The sequence below is a fragment of the Eucalyptus grandis genome, chromosome 7 (assembly GCF_016545825.1).
Source record: "Eucalyptus grandis isolate ANBG69807.140 chromosome 7, ASM1654582v1, whole genome shotgun sequence".
Classification (NCBI taxonomy): Eukaryota; Viridiplantae; Streptophyta; class Magnoliopsida; order Myrtales; family Myrtaceae; genus Eucalyptus; species Eucalyptus grandis.
In genome coordinates this window covers 26,119,396-26,141,734 of record NC_052618.1, presented here as the reverse complement: position 1 = coordinate 26,141,734, position 22,339 = coordinate 26,119,396, and the positions used below count along the sequence as shown (strand labels likewise).

General features: G+C 38.5%; 2 protein-coding genes across 3 annotated transcripts; one reads left to right on the top strand and one right to left on the bottom strand.

The window, feature by feature from the left end:
* The first annotated feature begins 2,762 nt into the window (after window positions 1-2,762).
* Window positions 2,763-13,629, top strand: LOC104453147 (sodium/proton antiporter 1). Of its 2 annotated transcripts, none has more exons than XM_039316376.1 (10): window positions 2,763-2,896; window positions 7,086-7,259; window positions 7,407-7,535; window positions 8,742-8,918; window positions 9,739-9,845; window positions 10,476-10,596; window positions 10,967-11,028; window positions 11,125-11,427; window positions 12,513-12,807; window positions 13,056-13,629. In XM_039316376.1, exons 1-10 carry the CDS (start codon window positions 2,867-2,869, stop codon window positions 13,173-13,175), a joined length of 1,518 nt encoding a protein of 505 aa, XP_039172310.1. In that variant the 5' UTR covers window positions 2,763-2,866; the 3' UTR covers window positions 13,176-13,629. The 2 variants fall into 2 exon arrangements, with proteins under 2 accessions (XP_039172310.1, XP_010065973.2); XM_010067671.3 differs by lacking the exon at window positions 2,763-2,896 and adding an exon at window positions 5,989-6,438.
* Window positions 13,630-13,774: 145 nt separating this feature from the next.
* LOC104417281 (D-3-phosphoglycerate dehydrogenase 1, chloroplastic) lies at window positions 13,775-17,781 on the bottom strand. Its single transcript, XM_010028587.3, has 5 exons — window positions 17,178-17,781; window positions 15,863-16,239; window positions 15,672-15,782; window positions 15,493-15,588; window positions 13,775-14,699 (listed from the first exon to the last, which is right to left on the bottom strand). The coding sequence occupies exons 1-5, from the start codon at window positions 17,737-17,739 to the stop codon at window positions 14,028-14,030; spliced, it is 1,818 nt and encodes a 605-aa protein (XP_010026889.2). The 5' UTR covers window positions 17,740-17,781; the 3' UTR covers window positions 13,775-14,027.
* Between the last annotated feature and the right edge of the window lie 4,558 nt (window positions 17,782-22,339).

Below are 22,339 nucleotides of genomic sequence, written 5' to 3'. Positions count from 1 at the left end.
ATACTATTTCATGTTTCATTATTTCACAAGATAGCTAGTTTTCTTGTTAAATTGAGATAGGTAATTTTTTAGGAAAAGTATCAAAAAAGTCATAAACTTTTCAATTGAGCCAATCTAATCCTAAATATTCTCACATAAATATTAATTTAGTTCATCAAATCAATTTATATTAGATATTATCAGTGATGGAGACAGAACCGAATATTACCTATTTAATAGTAGAGAATCAAGCTACTCGAAGTGAGCTTGATTCTACATGAATTCTTTTGTGTATGAAGTGATCACTACGAAGTGAGCTTCCCCATAAAAGAGCCAAAGAATAACGTAGACACATGATATTAATACGATCATAGCAATCGGTACAGGAAATGCTCAGTGACTAACGTTAGTAGAAGATGCAATGAACAATGAAAGCAACACCAAATCCAACAAGGTAAAGGCCAAGAATCCATCATAATTGCTTAAGGGATCGTGGTAGCCAATAGAGGAGCATGCAACACCAACGTTATGTATACTTGTTTAGGGTGCATTTATTTCGTATAAGATGAATAATTTAAAAAAACGTTTTTTTAAATGATCGTTTGTATTGAAATAATTAATCAATAAAAAAAATATTTTCATTATCGACATTATGTATTTTTTGTACATATATCAGATTTGGATGTGAAGTAGCTATTTTCCGTTGGACAAAAAAAAATGTCACAAAAACATTAATGTTATAATTTTGGCTATAACAGAACTTATTGGCATTCTCTTGGGGTTATGTTTGATGAGTGCTAATTGAACTCGCCAGAGATCTCGTGCTTGCAGCCATCGTTGCCCATTTTGGAACTCGAAAGATGCCAAGCTTGCGGTCATGGCAACCATATGCTATCTATATCATTAATTTTAAGGTTTGGCGACTACTACTACTAGAAGATGCAATGGCATGATGAAAGTGACAGCAAATCCGACAATGCTAAGGCCAAAATTCTTTTCACAGTAGTTTATGTAATCAATGTAGCATTATGGAGGAATTTGCAATACCAACGTGGTGTACAAATAGGCACATCGAGCTTGGGTTCAAAGTAGTGAGCAAAAATAAGGAGAAAACACAAAGGATTTGGCAATCATTCATGGCTGCTAGGTGGAATATCATGGTCATTGTCATTGGGCTCCTTCGTTTTTGCAAATACTCTTATGGAACCGATGCCACATTTCGGACGAACCTGAAATTTCTTCTTGTCAATATATGTCAAAACAGGGCGAGCACGGACACGGGCTCTGCAATAGGGCGCTTACAGCCCCGGATTGCATCGCGTGCCCGAAATCCACCAGGTCGCATATAGACAATTTGTGTCCATCGTGTATTGGGGTCCAATTCGAATTTGGGGATTGCAGACTTCCATACGAGGACTATCCATTCCATCAGAATGTATGATGTCTAGGTCTACTGTTGTCGTCCGAAGAATAAACTTTTGTCTCTTCTCACATGGTATTCTCATGCTAAAAACGTATGATATCTTCTATATTGCCATGTGATATGTCTTATTTTTTATGATTTACTTTCGTTGTCGGAGCAAAGAGATGACTTCGACGTACTTCCATCTCATTATAGTGAAAATATACATAAATATATTATTATAGAGTCTCTATAAGAATCGTCTCTAATACTTCCATATGTATCGAATTAGAGAGAGAGAGATTGGTGCATTTTACATTTTTGTTTAGGCGAATGAACGTGAGTGTTTTAATGCGTATTTGCTTCTTTATTAGGAGAAATAGTAAAACGATTTTATACCTATTTCATAATGTAACTTATAAACTATAAATCTTACCTTATGAAAAAGCATTTAAATGCGTATTGCTTCCTACAATTATACTGAAAACGGTTTCTTCCATAATTTGAGGTATACGATACTAATAATTTTCACACTTACATGAGGCATTTTATAATTCGCTGCATTCATTTCTATTTGAATGTCTATTGAAAGGTGAGTTAATCCCATCATCCTGTCAATTCATTTTTCCCACTTTTACTCTGTTTTTTCCCACTTCTCCTACATTTTCATCAATTAAAGAATTTTCTTTTGATGTACATGATATGGCATTTTAGATTACTGAGATTTGATAATGAAAAAAGAGCATATTATTTTTTTTTTCTACCATTGTCATAATTTAGTGGTCTCGCTACAATTTTTCTTCCTCACAATGATGAATTGTTGGAAATTGTGTTGATATATGTGTTAGAGTCTAGGAGAAGACTTTCAAAACAATTCTTTAGTGTACATGATTAACTTTTACACTGTTTTTCAATTCTTAAAAAAAAGTAGTTTTCAAATGAAATTCGTAAAATTTAGCTCTTGAGAATGAATACAGGTTCGCAAGTACACGTATGAGCTGCAACGTTCTAAAGAATAGCGGGAAGAAACCAAAAGGATAATCTCTTAATCATCTCAAAATTCCAAGTTGGCGTCTCCCGGAAAAAGGTTAACAAGGTTGAGTCGGCTTCCACAGAGCTCTCTCTCTCTCTCTCTCTCTCTCTCTCTCTCTCTCTCACATCCTGTGATCTTCTCCAAGTTGACACTCCAAAGAATCACAGCTTTGAAGAAAGAGCAGTCGATTATCATTGTTTTATCTTTACATTTTCAATTTGCTGTGTCCCTCACAGTTTTCTCTTTACCAAGTTCAAAAGCGTTTTGAACTGTGCCAGAGAAAGACCCGCCATCACTTTTCCTCACGGAGGCTTTCTCTCTCTCTCTCTTTCACATGTCAAGAAAAATTACCCAGAAAACAAGAGGTTTCCAAAAGACTAGATTGGTCCTCAGGCATGGACTTGGCAAGCCAGTAAGATGGTGAAGAGAAAAGTGTGTTCAGAACTTGAAGAATGGCATCAAAGCAATGGATTTGTTCTATAGTAAGCATCGTTCCCCTTCTACTAGCTCGTGTCTTTGGCTTTTATTTTCACCATTAATATTGATCATAACGATCTGGAGGTTTACGAAAAACGGTGGCAGAACCGATTTTGCTACTAATTTATGTGTGACTGTATGAGTTTAGGCGGGCATGCTTCGGTCTTCTTGGTAAAAGTATGGAGGAGAGTTATCATGATAACCTTTCCTTTTCGTTCTTGTAGAAGTTAGAACTTGTGGTTCACCAAAAAAAAAAAGCAAAAAAGAGAGAGAGGAAGTCGTTATGTTATTTTTAATACATAATTCAAGTTAGACGTAGATTACATAGGATTCTAACGTTGTTGCTTTCACATTTCGTTCTGTATTATTCGTCAAATTCGCTGTCCGCTTAAGGCTCCAATGAAAGTTTGGCTAACTATAATCTTGTGCCCTTCAAGGATATACGAGCATTTTACCAATGATCATATTTTTCGCCACCCCTTCCAAACAAGTTTCTAGCCACCAGGTTATAAACATGATTTTTAACCGCATTTCTTTTTTCTAGTTAAACTTAAATGCGATTAATATCCATTAAATTAAGGAATTTTCAATTATGGGTCAAGGAAAACACGACCCTTCAATAATATAGCTAGTTAAGTATGATTTTGAGATGATAAATTTCAAATTGGGCACAAACATTTTATAATTGTGAAGGAGATGAGTTCCAATATCTTGTCCGACACATGGGATGGTGCGGGGATGAACTATGCCCCATTACCCGTCCTACCTCCCCCGTAACCCTTTTAAATGGTAAATGACTTTGTATACCATATGGTCCAAATGAAATGGGTTTTTAATGTCTCTTTTGTTTACCTACTACTTGATAATTATTTTTCTCACTATTTAAGAATCAAAAGACCGCAGGACACTAAATTTAAAATAATATTTTTTTTCTAATGTGAATATATATAAAAAGTAATCCAATTTTGTTCTTTGACCCTTCTTTAGGCCTTTTCCTTTTTATTCAACATGTGTTTATTCTTCTTCTTCTTAGAATATCTTCTATAGGTCTCTTAAACTGGCTGTACTCCTCAAACTTTAAAATATATTCATTGCTTAACATTATTTTGATATTTATTATTTTAATATCAGTACTTTAGATTTATTCTTCTTCCATTTGCATTTTTTTTTATCGTTTTACAGCAATTAAGGATAGAAAACGGATTTCTTGCAAAAAGTGTGATGAAAAATATATCTACCCTTTTTTGCACGTTTTTCTCGAACGTTACACGGCTGTAATTTTAATATTAAAATTTAAGAGAATATTCAAAATGGTTTTTCTTATGACCCACTTTGGTCTGCACCTTATCCTTTTTAGATGTTCAAATTTAATGTTCTCTACTATATAATCTTTTTGGTTGGTCTCTACTATATAATCTTAACAAAATGGTTTTTTTATGGTCCTTTTTTTTTACTACTTGACAATCATTTTCTTTTTTCACTTTTCTAAAGATCAAAGATTGCGAGACACCTATTTTTTTAAAAACAAATTGAAGTTATTACCAAGTGTCACTGGTCGACAGTTCATTAGCTACAGAATAGCCTGTGCAATACTTGGTGAGCAGATATTAGCAAGCCAACCTTCCTTCTATAGATGTTCCAAAGAATAATACGGTAAATAACTAATTCGTATTTGATCGTATTACACATCTAGCTTAGTTTGGACATTTAGTCCATCAAGCGCGACAACAAATCACTTTAGGCTCAACAATTGTTTGGCCTATCATAACTTCATGACAAGAGAGGTATCGACTCCCAACTAGTTTGTGCGTAAGAAGTTAACCCCAATTAGAGATATATTCGTTCTATCCTAAATTTCAAGCATCAACTATCTTGACACCACTCTGATGAACCAATGGTATTCATCCCCTCTACATCATTCACTTTTCACCCAATAACCCCAAGTTCCACTCTAACAATAGGCGAGTATGGAATAATCATAAACTGTGACATTATCCCCACTCAATTTTGCAACACTCTTTGTTATTGGCTATCCCGTGGCTTTTGGATCATACATCAAATAGCAATGCTCGCGCAACAAAAAAAGGCCACTCCACTTGAGCTTCTTTTGATTGTAGCTATTCGGGCACCTTCGATCACTTGTGCTTTTCTTGACAATGGGTGGCATTTTTCACTAACTGCACTTTTTGGTAGCACCCTAATTCGCATGCTATAATTTCTTTATCTCAACAAACCAATTGAGGTTTTTTTCATCGTTAAAAATGTGGCAACAATCCTCTTTTTGAGATTTGCTAATTGATCCAGAAACATTTTCCCTATTCAATAAGGAATTAGTTCTTTCCTATGCTCATTGTCACAATAGAAGCTAGTCAAGAGCCGCACTTTGTCTGAACACATTTTGCCCTAGCAATTCACTCATTGCCCTCATAGAATTGAGTATACCACAAGTTTTCTCCACCTCAACTCACTTATTGGAGGGATCAAACTCTAATACCATTTGTCACTAGCCAGCAATTCCTTGGCCGTGGAATAGCCATGCAAGGCCTAGTGAGCGAATAACGTCAAGCCAACTTTCTTTCTTTAGTTATTCCAATAAACAATACGACAAATAGTTTCCTTGTATCGGATTGTACCATGCTCAACTTAGCTCAAGTGTCTAGTCCATCAAGTGAGACAACATATAATTTTAGATTTAATAACTGATTTCAACTTATTATAATCTCATCAGGAGAGTTATATCGGTTCCCGAACAGTTTGTGCATGAGAGATCAAGTCCACCTTTATTTATTTATCTTAAAACTTCTAACATTAATCGTGCCAATGCTACTTCCATGCACTAATTATATTGATTCCCTTTTCATTACTCACTTTTCACCTTATGACCGCAAACTTCACTCACAAGAGTATGCAAGTATGGAACAATGATAGACCGTGACACCAGCCTATCAACTATATGGTGGGAAGGAAGCTGACTAAAGCCCGACCCGGGACCATATAAAATCGGGGTGGATATATCACAAGGAATCACTATTTCCACGCCAGAATCACTATTTCCACACCTTGCCCTCTCTCTCTCCCTAACGACGCTTCTCCCTTTTTATCCTTCCCGCGGATGCCATGCAATTTCCTCGCCTCTTCAGTCGTCATCATCAGTCAATTATCACTTCCAATAATATACCCAGAAGATCAGGAACCCACCGCCATTTCTGGGTGCCTCCGTCCTTCCTCTGGAACGCGACCCTGAGGAAAAAAGATCCAAACTTTGATGGCGTCTTCCTCGATCGGAACGACCCATGTCCCCGCTTCCCAGCACCTCTTCAAGAGGCGCGAATTGCTTCCGCCGTCACCCATTTCTCTCCTCCGCACCCGCCCTTCGCTTCCCTCTTCCGAGTCTCTGTTCGGTTCGTCTTCGTGCGGCGCCAGGAGCTCGAGGCTGCTCGGACGCGGCATTCTTGCTCGAGCTGAAGAGAAAGCCAAAGGGTCGTCGTCTTCTTCTTCTCCGGTTCAGAAAAAGCAAGCTCAACCCAATTCGGAGAAGCGGTTCGAGGTTGTTCTCGCCTGCTCTTTTCCTCTGGTTGTCTGACTTCTTCGGTACAAGCCCCGTCCTGTGTTCTTCTAACCCATGAGATGAATAATTTGTCCAAGGATATTGGGGCTTATGAGGAAGATTGAGTTATACTTGGCGGCGTCTCTGGTTTATCATAAATGGCTCTAATTGAATGTGGATGCTTACACTGGTCGATTTGTTCTGTTTCTGGAGAGCTCAATGGGACAATGAAATATTGCGCCTATAGGTTTCAGTCGACCTTCATGTCTCTTATGCAATTTGACTGTTTCTCATCTAGGCCAATGCAGGATGAGGGAAAAATGCTTTCACTGATTAAGTTGGAAGATTCTGGTTTTGGATCCCAAAGACCGTGGAATGTTCCATTAATGAGTTTAAGGTGACGTAGGTATAGGAATGGCTGTGTCTTATAGAAAGTTCTGGCTGAAGATAACTGTAGTAATTTGTAATTTTTTCTTGTACATAGCAGAGTCTGCTAATGCACTTACCAAATAGTAGTGACTGCATTCAATTCTGCGCTTCTTGTATGTGGAACTTAAAGCATTGTTAATCTGCTTAAAGAAACTCTCTAACATACTATATAATTAAATTAGTGTTGACTTTACATTGACCTGCTACTGTATCATTAGGACCTTACATCATCTGGGTCATGTGATCCCCTATGTTCAGTTGATGAAGTAAGCTCGCAAGAATTTGAAGTTTCATATCAATCGAAGACTGATTTGGTAAAAGCTCTAGCAATTTTCGCTGCAGCTGCTACAGGAGCTGTGGCCATTAACCACTCATGGGTTGCTGCCAATCAGGTCGGTTTGACCCCTGCTCTGTTGTCAATTTCCTTATTTGGGAATTTTGATATATTGGAATTTTGATATATATGTGGCAAAGACTTTCTTACATATTAGTGTGAATACTTCATAACTTTGTTTAATCTTGTTCATATTGTGATACAGGATCCTGCAATGGCGATTTTGTTTGTATTAGGATATGCAGGCATAATCTTCGAAGAATCTCTAGCCTTCAATAAAAGTGGAGTGGGATTATTGATGGCTGTGAGCTTATGGGTAGTGCGAAGTATTGGGGTAAGCTTCAGATAAAGTTGTGGTTATTGATGTCTATATCAGCGAGTTGCTATAACTGTAGATAGGCTCATCCTTAATTGTTTATTTATACTGACATAGATATTCTTTTTACCATTTGGCCCATAACGGGCCAAAATTTATTTGAAGCATGATGTGGTAGCATGTTTGTTGAAATGTTTCTCTTCTCGCTATTATTCTAGTTGAATCTTAATCTAATTTGGGAGTGTGACTGCCAAATTAAAAAGGTAAAGTTTACATATGTGTTTACCAATCATGCCACGCTAGAAGTCATTTCTTTCTTTTGGTTTCCTGACAAATTTAGTATGCAATATGCAGGAGAGCTGCTTTCAAAACTGCCTTAATATGTTATACTCCTCAGCTCATCAATCTAGAAACATTTAGTATATGCAGCAGAAGTCCTTCCTGGAAAACCTTAAGACACACCAGGGGTAGATGCAGATTCTGAATTAAATTTTATTCATTAGTATGGCACAATTTCTGTTGAAAAGCTTCTCTTTGAGAAATTGCTAATGTATCGAGGGAGGATTTAGTGTTATTTCTAGGAAGGCTCCAGGTATCTTCTTCATGGTTTTTCTTTTGTTTTGCGATATTCAACAGGAAAATGATGGTCTACAAACACCACTTAGCTTAAGCTTTGATCATTTAATGATGTTTCCCCTTGCGTTTGGCCTTCCTTCTCTTGGCTAGGAAGCCTGCGAATAATTTTTTATCTTTCCAAGAAGTTGATGAAGAATGGTGTGATTGGCGTGCACGGAAGTCACTAACAATTGGCCACATCGACTTTGCCTATCCATTTCTTCTGTAGGCATCTATGTCTAAGCTATTGTCCATGTGACTATTGCATTTAACCAGGCTAATTCTTTCTTGACTGTGGAAGCTCATAAGCAAGGTTCTCTTAATTCAAGCACCTTTTACTATCCTCTAGTCTCTAGGTGAGATGATGGAGAAGGTTCTTAACACTTGCTCTTGTATTTTTAATGTCTTGGTACTTTTTAAGTCTTGGTGTGAAAATACGTTATGAATTTAAATGCTTAAATTTCACGATGAGCTGTATACTTTCTTTTTTGTTTGTTGGTAGCTTATCACTGTTTCAAATTCCCTCAAGTGAAGTTTATTTATTTTATGATTGTTTTATATTTTGTTAGTTATGTTTAGGTATGATATTTCATATTTCTACTTGCCTAGGCTCCATCAACAGATGTAGCTGTCTCAGAGCTGAGACATGCATCAGCTGAAGTCAGTGAGATAGTCTTTTTCTTGCTTGGTGCAATGACCATTGTGGAGATTGTAGATGCTCATCAAGGATTCAAGCTGGTTACAGACAATATAACTACTCGGAAGCCACGTACTCTTCTCTGGGTGGTAGGTTCATTTCTGTCTCACGGTGTCTTGAAGAATCCTTCTCAGCTGAATAGTCAGTGAATTGCAGTTAGAACTCTTGTTAATACTTTATTGAACCTTTAGTTCAAACCTGTTTACCCAGTTTATATTGCCGTCTCATATACCAACTAGTGCTAGGGGTGGTAAATGACTTTAGTTCAAACCCCCTTATGCTGTGACATTTGATCACATAATCCATTAACGGTTGCATAAATGACTAGAATTTGTTTTTAGATTGGAAGTCGTGCATATCGTGATTGATTCAGTACTTCTGTCAGCTTTTGACGTCTATTGAGTATTGCCTAAGCCCCTAATTGGAGCCCATCGACATCCTTAGTTGACCAAAGTGAGATGACTGTCATCTGAATTTCAAGAAGCATCCAACCACTTAAGGACTAGAAATAAGGTAAGGTGAACTTGCCATTGAGATTGCTTCTTGTGGTACAGTTAGGGGACATTTGAAGGTATTGCAACAATAGGTGGAATTCATTGAATAGGTCGATCAGAATTAAATCTATGTAGATATGAACTGGACATAGCTGGTGAAACTTTGGCCAGTGGATGAGCCCGTCTAACATGGAGATGCTTTAGTGTTTTGTTCTTGTGTTCTAGATTGAACTGGTAAAACTGGCTTCTGCCCTTTCAGGAAGTAGAAAGCAAAGAAACTGGTATTCTGCTATAGCTTAGATGACTTCTTTCAATTCTCCCCATGGACATTTTAGATACCTCAGCTTGAATAAGAATGAGACTAACTGACCTCTCAATTCAATGTGGCGCTGACCTTTAACTTTTGGATTTTCAGGTTGGTTTCATAACATTTTTCTTAAGTTCTGTCCTGGACAACTTGACATCTACAATTGTCATGGTGTCTTTATTGCGGAAGCTGGTGCCACCTTCCGAATACCGCAGGTATGTTACAACATTTTCAGATTGTAATGAAGATCTCATCTCAACATCTCTAGCTTGTTTTTTGGTTGCTAGGTGCTTTGTTTCCTTTAGTTGGGCCTTTCTGCACCCTTTCTGTTTTGATAGGATTTTCTTTTATATTGAGAATTGTCTTGTCTTTAGGCCATATGAAACAACATAATATTTTTATTATGAGTATGAGCCACTAAGTTGGTTCTATAATCATCTAACTTCAGAAGTCGGCTGCTTTTATTGAGTTTGAGATAGTTTATCAGATCAAATAATAGAATTATTTCTATAATAAGTGCAACTATCAAATGACATTGAGTGGTTCAAGGAAGTTAGATGGCCACATACATACCTTTTCAATCTTAGTGATAGATGCTGCTGGTTGATATAACCACTTCTTACAATACATAAAAGAGCACCTTGTTGATGTTGCGGGATGACACTTATTTTGTTAAGTGCTTTTTGATTCTATCATTTTTTATTGTTTCACTTTTCCGCTTGACTTATTTCCTTTTCATGCTGTTTTGGTAGGATTTCTTATAGCGCTATGCATCACTTCTCTATTGCTTCAAGCTATGTTCTTGAGAAGTTCTATTTAACCAATGCTCCACTGTATGTTGGCAGGCTTCTTGGAGCTGTTGTGGTTATAGCAGCAAATGCTGGTGGTGCATGGACTCCCATAGGTGATGTTACTACCACTATGCTTTGGATTCATGGTCAGATATCCACTGTGCAGACAATGAAGGTTATCATTTCATCTTTGTTCTTGGCTGGGATTTCATTACCTCATGCAGTCCCATAACATGTGATTTATTACCGGTGATTCAAGTACATTACCTCCTGTAGTGATTGAATTTGTCATACTTCTCTTTAGGTTTATTTAAACAATAACAGTAACACTGCTCAAATTTGTTCATGCTCTAACATCAACGAAAGTTGGATTTTGAGCTTTAAAACTCAGCATTGGAATTTCAATTTCCTCAAGCAATGACTAACTAGCTTTCCTATATGAGATATATCTGTTGGGTGCACGGTTGTATGAACTGTCTTATCTTCAATTGGTTTTCATATTTTTGGTGCCCTTTCAAGACCACATCAGAATATGTAAATTGCAGGACTTGGTCCTCCCCTCAGCAGTTTCTCTAGCTGTCCCACTGGCTCTTATGTCCCTTACCAGGTACTCTCCTAGCCTATCCAGCCATATGCCGAATGTCAATTAGCTCCTACTAAATGGATTTGGAGTTGTGAGGTTAGTTGCTTTTGTCCTTTACAGTGAAGTTAATGGGAAGGGACAGGAGTCTGCCGATGTTTTGGCATCTGAGCAGATGGCTCCTCGAGGACGGCTTGTTTTTTCTGTGGGTATAGGCGCACTGATCTTTGTTCCAGTATTTAAAGCTTTGACTGGTCTGCCTCCTTACATGGGTATGTTGCTCGGACTTGGAGTTCTCTGGATTCTAACAGATGCAATCCATTATGGTGAATCCGAGAGGCAAAGGTTGAAGGTACCACAGGCTTTATCTCGAATTGACACTCAAGGAGTCCTCTTCTTCCTTGGAATTCTATTATCTGTAAGCAGGTAATTTGTGAATGACGTGAGGACATTCTTTCTACCTACTGCTCATCATTTATTCAGAAGATTAATATCATCACCTCTTGTTATAAAATTCTTTATACTAAGAAGATTGATGAAGTAATCTCTGCCTTCAAAATCTCACTTGTACACAGACATGCAGAGACATTCTCTAGTATGTGCAGGGACATGTATACAATTAATATATCTATCTGAACCATATATTCTGTCAAGCTTCGCTTTGGAAATCTCTCAAATGACTTACCATATTGTCCACTTGGTTCTGCACTAGACGAGTACATAATGTTTTCTTATTATAATAGTGAAAAAGCCACCTCAAGCAGGTAAACCCAGGACTAATAAAATTTCCACGGACCTCATGGATCAGTATGAAGCGAGCCAAACCCAAGTGTGGGTAGTTTGAACTTGGTATTGTCCTCAGTTCACATGGGAAATTGAACATATTTATTGGGTCTAATGCACACATACATGTCCATTCCTTAAACCACTAAGCCAATCAGTTCATTATGCTTCTTTCATCATCATATTGCAGTTTTACAACTTTACGCTTGTTTCCACTGTGGTTTCATATGAATCTCTGATGAGTACCAGCTGCGCATCTCCTACCAATAGTAGCATGACAAGCTGCTTTAGCTCTTGTTCACTGATTGTACAACTCAATTATTCTTCTAGTTTTGCTTTATGGTATGATGTTGAGCAAACATGCATAGTGGTTGAAATTGCTATTCATATTGATCGTGCAGTGCCATTCATGAGATCTGACCAGGACTCGAGATTAACATTTGGTGAGTTTTGAAGAGAGAAACTGTCAAAACTTCTCTATCTATTTAGTAAACTATACAATGGATAAAGCCCATTGAGCTAGAGAGTCAATCATATTCTTTATGGAAGGAAAAGAAATTCTAAAAAAGGGGTTTTTTTTCCACACTCAAATCTTATGCAAGTCCATATCCCGCTAGCCTCAACTCTTTATTGCCAAGAGTCTTGGGAAGTTTATATGCTACAAGTTTTGACATGCACATTTTAAAACTCTAATTAATGCATCGGTTCTAACATATACCTTCTTTTAGCCTGGAGGCTGCAGGACTTCTCAGGGAATTGGCGAATTACCTCGACGCACATATTCCTAGCATCGAATTGATTGCTGGGTCAATTGGGGTGGTTTCTGCAATTATAGACAACGTTCCGCTGGTTGCTGCAACAATGGGGATGTATGATCTGACCTCATTCCCGCAGGATTCGGAGTTTTGGCAGCTGATTGCCTTTTGCGCTGGCACTGGTGGGTCCATGCTAATTATTGGCTCAGCGGCTGGTGTGGCATTTATGGGGATGGAAAAGGTGGACTTCTTTTGGTACTTGCGGAAGGTACTCTACACTACTGAGTTTGTCCTGGTTCTATTGTTTTGTTCTTTTGGTTGGTTAAGTTTGCTTAAGACAAGTCAAGGGTGTAGCTAGGTAAAGAAAAAGCTGATGTGCTAAATTCCCAGATATACGGTTTTCAGAACTGTCAGGAGTTTAATTTTGGATCTGCTTATGATTGAGTCGTTTTTCTTTTTTCTTTGTGAGAAAATTCAAATATATTAAATCGGTCAATGTTTGTTTTGCGGTAACAGGTGAGCGGTTTTGCTTTTGCGGGCTATGCTGCTGGGATTGCTGCCTATTTAGCCGTTCATAATCTCAACATCTCTCTTCCGACAACTCTGGCTCACGTCCCGTTTCTTTCTGGTTCATGAAACTATTTGCTGAGCGTGAACTTAGTATTTGGGAGATGGAACAGAGGCTGTCTCTTATTACTTGCCCCACTGTTGATCTAATATTGAGGTCAAGCAGCATGTACCACACCAATTGGGCATCACATCCTCCGAAATTATAGGCTATGCCAGAAAGAGTCGAGAGTTTATCGCGGTTCACAGTGCAAAGGTTTTTTAGTTTCATCTATCTTTTACTTTGTAGTGATGGCTGATGATAGCAATAAGGTTCCGCATGATGAAAGCCACCGCATGAACAAGACTATTATTGTACTTCAGCCAAAAATACCGAAGCAGAAATTCCAGGAGTTGTCATGTATGTGGAATCTCTGCTACTACACATGACATTCTTCCTACCCATTGTTTACTGTTCTTGATATGAGACATTACCGCCTTATTGCATACTTCAGGGATTCTTTGGATGTTAATGTTCATTCAACTGATTGTGTCTATAAATGATTACCTTATTGTATTCTGAAAAATCAAAATGAGAAAAAACATGAAAATCATGAGAGCCACTATAAGGACTTAATGGGAAAAAATAACCATGTGGGGAGAGAGGGAGGAGAAACACGAATCCTGGATTGAGGCAAAGTATTCACCTTCTTAACTTGTATGAATTTATTGAAAAAGAGCATTTGATTCAGGCAAAAAGCAACATAATAAAAGTACAGAACCTCCTCGCAGCACCACTTGATTATCGTTCCGCTCTAGCTCAATACTACTACAAAACATGAACGTCACAGCCAAAATCGCAGAGCAAGACTCGCAAATCATGCTCAGCGGCTATGAATGACGAAAGACATACAGATGCAGTACCATAACTCACACCCCACATTACAACTTGAGGAAAACGAACTCCTCAATTGCAGAAATGTCCCCGATCCTCTTCAGAGTCTCCTTGCTGGGCTGGTCATCAACTCCAATTGCCATCACGGCTTGCTTTCGCGGTGCAATCCTACCAACGCTCATGAAACTGACATTGACATTCTCTTCTCCCAAAATGCTTCCTACCGTGCCAATCATACCTGGCTGATCAACTTGCCTGCACAATATGATGCTTCCCTCCAAGCTCACATCCACTTCGAAAGATCCCACCTTTGTGAGATGTGGAATCCCATCCTTCACCCGCCCCTCAACCGTGATCTCCCCAGAATCTGAAATGGCGCTGGCAAATCTTGATTCCACATTTGCAATCTGAACCTGGACATACTCAAGAGGACTCTCTGGTGAACCATCTAAGATGACCCGCTCCTCTGTTATTCTCAGTCCTCTCTGCTTCGCAGTAAAATCTGCATTGACCAAGTTCACAAAGACATCGGATATGGGTTCAACTATACCCTTAGTAATCATAGCACGGAGTAGTCTAGTGTCGAGATCATCAGGTGCTCTTGAAGAAGCATACGTCACTTTTATGGTTTTTACACCACTCCCACCCCCAACTAATTGAACGGCCAATCTCCCAAGCTTCTCAGCAAGTACAACAAATGGTTTCAGCTCTGTAAGAACCTGCAGCCAAAAAGGAAATGTATAAAGAACTCAAGATTTATGTTACTCAAGCATATCTTGAACCAAGTTCTGCCTTCTGGATCTTAAACAAAGCACCCTCAGGCATCAAAACCGTCATTACAGTCATCCAGAGTTACTTGTCTATCACACCACATTATTGACCCACTTCCTAAAGGAATCGACCAAGGAGAAGCATCTCTTACAGTCTTCAAAAGCTCACTTCCTCTGCTCATCTTGTACTGAGAGGAAGCTGGATTTGGGCCAAAGCCAAACATCAACGAAATTAAACAATTGTATACATATCGGATGATTCCAATCAAGCACCTCAGTAAAAATGTTTGCCAGAAAAGATCAAACTTCTACTGAGCACTGATAATCATTCTCCTCCACGGTACATATCAAACAATTGGGCCAGCATATTTTACGGTCCTCAAAATCTCACTTCCTCTATTCATCTCATACAAAGAGGAAGCTGGATTTGGGCCAAAGCCAAACATCAATGAAATTAAACAATTGTACACATATCAGAAAATTGCAATTGATCGCCTCAGAACAAATCTTTGCCAAAAAAAGATCAAACTTCTAGAGAGCACCCATAGTCATTCTCCTCCAAATCACACATCAAGCAAGTTCCATCACAACAATTATGCATCAGAGCCCAAGCCATGATAAGATATGTCAAATACTGAGAGCACAGATATTGAAGATTGAGAGGAAACAGATTGGAGGATAAAAAGTTAGAAGTAGACCAAGAGATGCCAAACAGCCAAGTTGTAGAAAAAGTTCTTGATACCTCAGCAGGAACCATCGGCGCATTGACAGCAGTAGCAGCCAACTCTCCTTTTAGAGCTCCAATAACAGCTTCAGCAATTTCAATAGCCACTCCTTCCTGGCATGTCAAGTGACCATTTTATATGCTTTCTAATAATATAGAGAAAGTTAAAGTTGGGTAAACTGTAACTGTTCACAAACCTGTGCTTCCATGGTACTGGCTCCAAGGTGTGGGGTCACCGTGACTCTCTCATGTTGTACCAACTTGCTGTCCTTCGCTGGTGGCTCCTCTGTGAAGACATCAAGTGCCGCCTGCAACAAGGCTAGTATGTGCTTCACCTCCCAAGGCAACAAGAAGGAAACTCAACATTTCAGATATGAGATAGCAATACCTGAGCAACAGTTCCAGCATCCAATGCCCTCACAAGAGCTTCTTCATCAATCACCCCTCCACGAGCAACATTGACAATTCGAACTCCTTTCTTCATCTTTGCAAAAGTCTCATCATTGAGAACCTTTGCTGTAGCAGGTGTCAGGGGCATGTGTAACGAAATGAAATCTGCAGTTGCTATGGCTTCATCAAAGCCCACAAGTTCCACCCCCACTGCGCGTGCTCGATCTGCAGGGGCATAAGGGTCATGTGAAATCACATGCATACCAAGACCTTTGGCACGACGTGCGACTTCTGATCCAACCTTTCCAAAGCCCATAACAGCAAGTGTTTTCCCAACAAGGGAGACACCCACATATTTGTTTCTTTGCCACTTTCCTGCATCAAGCAAAACAAACAATTTGTCAAAGACCAACATTGGTATAGCCTTAAGAAAATGTTGGCAACTCACTTTGTCCCCTATAAAACTTAACCATTGACATAACTAAGGAGGCAAAATCCAAAAAACCTGAATACCTGAAAATTGTATATAAAAGGCATATGCCAATAAAGTTGGTCGACACAATGAATACTATACGTTACTCCACCAAGCAACCAATCCACATCTCTGCTCAAGGTAGTCCTGGATATGACTCACTAGCTTTGGGAATTGCTTTCATGCAATCCAGGTCAGTCCAATAGTAATTTCAGCCAGGTAAAGCAATTTAGGTGATTGGGTACAAAGGGAACCTCTTGTTTATAGAGAAGTTTCAACATACACGACCAGATAAGACAAGTTATGCCCATGATCTTCGGTGGTACTTGTACCTTTGGCTTTTCAGTATTTCCCTATTCAAACGAATTAAACAAACAAACAATTGAAAACCCAAAATTCAAATGAATTTTCACGACACGATTCTTTTTCTCTTAAACCCTTCAAAAAACCCAACCCAACAAACAATCTTAGCCTCGCCTTTAAGGATCATATTCTTAGACCTTTAAAGCCCAAAGAACCCTGGTAGCTTGCTTTTCCCAGATGGCATCCCTAAAGCAACCCGAATCTACACCAAAGATTCTCCTTTTGAGTCAAAATAGGAAAAAAGGGACGTACTTTTCTATGTTTCTCGACCATTTCTAATTACTCGTTAGTCGAACCCGATTCCCGATTCCCGATTCCCGATTCCGTACAAACTTCTCGCCACACCCCAACAAGGGAGCACAGATCCAGCCAAAGCTAAACCACCACGTGCTCGACGAAATGCGTCACAGGCTACCGAACGAAACCGTCGCTAAGCAAACGCAGAACCAGCAAACCAACATGGAAACGACACACTTACCAGCCTTAACGGACGCATCAGCCTGCGCGACGTTCCTCGCCATCGCGGCCAAGAGCGCGATCCCGTGCTCGGCGGCCGCGACGGTGTTGGCGGTCGGCGCGTTCACGACCAGGCACCCGTGCTCCGTCGCCGCGGACAGATCCACATTATCGATCCCGACGCCGGCCCGCCCCACCACCTTCAGCCGCCCGGCGGAGGACTCGAACACCTCCCGGCTCACCTTGGTCCCGCTCCGCACGATGAGCGCGTCGCAGAGGGAGATCTTGGTGCAGAGCTCCTCGGGGGAGAGGTTGTAGGAGCAGTCGACGTTGGCGAAGCCCTTGAGGAGGGACAGCCCCGCCTCGCCCAGCTTCTCGGCGACGAGGACGGTGGGCTTGGCGTCGAGGGAGGCGCGGACGACGACGGCGACGAGAGGCGCCGCCTGGTGGTGGCGGCCGCGGCCGAGGAAGGAGACGGAGAAGGAAGGGTGGAGGGGGAGCTTGGAGGAGAGGGAGAGCTGGGTCGGCCTGTTGAGGGAAGGGGAACCGCCGACGGCGGCGGCGCGGATAGAACCGGTGGCCATTGGCGGCGACGGCGGCGGCGGCGGCGGCGGCGGAGGGAGGTGAACGGTGGTGCGTAAGTACAAAGGGCGATGCGAGTACGAAATGCAATGTCTCGGGGATTTATCATTCGATTGATGATTGTTGGTGGCAGGGTTTGGTGAGAGAGAGACAGAGTGAAGAGCCTATGCAAAAATATGTTTTTTTTTTTTTTTTTGGTAGGTAAAAATATGTTTAATCATTAATTATTTACTACAAATATAAAATTTATATATGATATATATATATATATATATATACCATAATAGACAATTGTGGTTTATTTTTCGATATCTTGCCTTAAGGAAGGGAAAAAATGATGATGGTTTTGGTAATTTCTCTCTTTTGTCTTATCGATGCTTCAATCATATAAAAAAAAAATGCATGGATTTGATGTCGAATCCTAAAAAAGGCTTTAATAAATGCGCAGCCTATTGAATATTTATATGTATGTGTGTGTATTGCTAATGATGGTTTAATTTTTGATATATTTCCCGAAATGATAATTGTTTTGGTTTTTTCTCTCATTTTTTTCCTAATTTATGCTTCAATCATATAAACGAAACTACATGAGTTTGATGTTGAATCCTTAAAAAGGCTATCAAAAACGCGCAGCCTATTAAATATTTACATGTATGTGTGTGTATATTATTAATTATGGTTTAATTTTTTTTATATTGCCCAAATTGATAATTGTTTTGGTAGTTTTTCTATTTTTATCTTATCCATGCTCCAATCATACATACAAACAAAAATTGTATGGGCTTGATGTGGAATCCTTAAAAAGGTTATATTAAACATGCAACTTATTAAATATTTATACGTATGTGTGTATATATTGTTAATTATGGTTTAATTTTTGATATGTTGCCCAAAATGATGATTGTTATGATAGTTTCTCTCTTTTATCTTATCCGTGCTCCAATCATATAAACAAAAAAATGCATGGGTTAGATATCAAATCCTAAAAAAGCTATAATAAACGTAGAACCTATTAAATATATTTGTGTGTGTATATTGCTAATTATTGTTTGTTGCCAAAGAAAAAAAAATTATTTAGTTTTTAGGTAGTTTCTCTCAATCTTAAACATGCTATAACCATATTAAAAAAAAAAACCCATGGATTTCATGTCACATCCTTAAAAGGCACTAATAATTCCACAAACTAGAGAAATTTCAAATAAAGATATGAAATGCCCTCATTTTCTCAAATAATGATTTTAAGTGAATTTATTTCAAATAAGGATTTGAAGTACACCCATCTTTTCAAATAAGGTTGGATCTTGTTTCAAATAAAATCAATTTCATAAAATAACTTGACTTTTCCTACTGGTTAAGGGCATTTTCATCATTTACTTTTTTTTTTAAAAAAAAATTTTTTTTCTTTTCTTATTTCCTTTTTTTTCACCTTTTTTTTTTTCTTTTTATTCTTTATTCTTCGTCGATGGTCAATCTCAAGTCATGGCCGAGCAACGTCGATGCCTAGAGAGGGTTAGGAGGGGTCACCCTTACCCTAAGTGAGGTGGCTGATCGACCGCCTGGGTCGAGGTTGCCCAATGAAAAAAAAAATTATTTCTCATTATTATTCCAGAAATAGAGAAGTAGAAAATTTATACTTACGATTTCCCCTATTCCAAACCTATTTTTGGAATAAAAACTTAAATAGAAATAAAAGACGGAATAAGTTTATCAAATGAAAAGAAATCGGTCTAGAATAGAAAAATTATTTTGAAAAAATGTCTTTGATGCACCCCCTTAAAATATTTAACTAATCGAGACCGGCAATATTAAACATTTATTTAAAACTATTATGGCCACTTCATGCATTTATTTAAAATTTTCCCCACAAACTATTTAGAATGAACTCGGAAAAAAATTTTGTAACACAATTTTTAATCTTGGCACCATTGGAAAATCCATTGAAGTCCGGCTGGACCCCAAAAACCCAGATTCGCTTGATTGAGAATCTGAATACCCGCCCAAAGAGTTTGCCCGTTCTTATTCAAGCTCGACAGTTTGGTGCAATAACACCGGGGGCAATTTCTGGTTCTAACAAGGCATCTAAGTCCTTATTTACTTTTCTAATAGCGAAAAAGAAGGTAACAAAAAATATTCACAGCGCTATTCTCCTAATATTATGCTTTTAACGGATTATATGGATGAAACCCACTATTTAGTAAATGAGAAACTCGAATTTAAATGAGGAAAATATTATGATATAAGAAAAACATTAGGGTAATGAGATCATTTAATCCTTAATTACAGGATTTGATTTATATCAATCTAATTGTCTTAATCAACAAACATTCCAATCGCAAATGGCCAATTCTCTCTTAATAAAGACACGAGTTTTTTTTCTTTTTTGGGGGGTTTAAAACATAAAGACACGAGTTGAAATTGTTCACGTTATTTAGAATCTTGGAAATGGTTGGGTGGGCACGTTATTTTGTCAACAGCTGCCAAATTTTCGTTTGACTAGAAAAACTAGGAGCTTCCACAACAAACTGTGGAAAACTCGGTTTCCAACCACAATGAATGTCGACAGTTTTGTCTGTACTCGAACAAAGCGAGAGGTTAAGAATCGCCTATACATTTAATGTTTAGACTTTAACCTAATAACTGTAAGATCACCAGTTCAAATGGACGGGTCGGGACAAGCCTCACTTCCTTCTTGTCCAAAATAGGGAATACCAACCAACGGCATTGGACCTGAACAAGCTAGCGGTGGGACGCATCGAGCTTTTCATATAGTACATACACTTCCCAAGTACATCAATTAAACACTAGGTCTGAGTCCCATAACCATTTGTGGACCTAACATGAATCTCATTGAAAATGACATACCTTATCTTGGCAAGTAAGAATAATATGATCGATACATAATTTTTTTTTTTTTGTGCCTGGTCTCACACACACACCATGTTAAAGTGATAAGAAAATAGATATCTAAAACATCCCAAAATCATCCTAGTTGGTTGGAATAGCAAGGAATTTTTCAAGTACAAACCAGAGGCTACCTATGAAAATCTTACGAACTATTCCACCCTACGCAAGCCAAAGCACAAGGTCCTTGTGAGAGACGGGAGTTTTGAGATGGGATCCCCAACATCTGCAAAGTCAGTGTCCATTGCCATGCCCAGGGAAGCATTTAGACAATAATGATTAATGATAGTATGATCTTATTAAATAATATTGAGGAATTCCGTTTCCCAATATTACATGTCGATTATCCGCATAAAACACTTAAATATCTTATAAGAGAATTGAGTTTCTTAGTATCGTTTAGTATGGTCCGTAAATTAGAAGTTGAGTATTCCATTAGACTTGGTATATTGAGCTCTATGTACTTCGGATAGGTATGTGAAAATCGGTATCTTTTCTTTTCCATGATTTTCCCCCTTTTTGCTAAAAAAGTTGTAATTTTGATGAAATCGATGGATAGCGGTTTTGATCATAGGCAAATATCACCAAAAAATTTCAAACTATGTTCATTATGACATCGATTATTCAATTTCTTTAGTGTCACAAAAAAATCAATATATATATATATATATTATATATATATATAATTTCTATTCCTGTTTCATTTAGGGTATATCTGAATTCGAGATAATTATATGTAAAGGTAAATTTAGGGCTTTTAGTAATACAAAAGCATTGGCCGCGGCCACAAAAGCCGTGGGACAGGCCGACGCGCCTCCAGTCGCGTGATGGCCACCGTCCGACCTCCTGCGTATACAGAACAAAAACGGAGATTTGGTAAGATGGTGGAAGATCTCAGCATCGGGAATCATTCCACTTGGGATGGGCCCCAGAAGTTGGTGGGAAGAAGAGAAAATCTGATTTGCTTTCTCAAAGCAAAAAGGCCAAGTTCATCTTCTTCTCTTTCTTCTTTTTTGTTTTTTTTTTCATTTTTTTGGTGATTATAACTCAGATAAGTGATTTTTTTTTAAACAGAGATAAGTAATTAAGTAGGTCCGCCATCCCATGCCAAGGGGTAGAATTTGCTGGGCTACCCAAGAAAATCTCTCAATGTCTCAATTCCATCCCTAATTACTCAACCGATCTTGCAAATTTGGAGGATTGCTTAGGCTAAAGTGCGTGATGGATCAAATATGGGCAGCGTGCCTAAACCACACACTTGAATCCACTCCTTGGATCAAACCTGACTTTGCTCGCGTGAAAAGGGCGGGATGACAGAACTTGTCATTAATCTCTCACATTACGATACACACCTACAAAATTGATGCCCTCGAGCCTTGCACGACCAAGCAAGATCCTAGAATGAAAAAGAAGAGAACATGAGGGGCATGCAGTGCTTATATATTTATATATTATGCATGGGAGTCATATCATAAACATATTAAGTATTTGGATTCCCGTAACTTTCTAATAAAATTGGTGTTTAGTACTCAGACATGATAGTATTAACAAACATGTTGTATTTGGATGAGGTATAAATTTAACACGATTAATTTACAACATAAAAATACCAATTGTTGGCCCAATGGTTAATAGATGAAACAATAAATATCGATGGCGTATCTCAAAGAAATTTATAAAAAAGATAGAGATTGGATATAC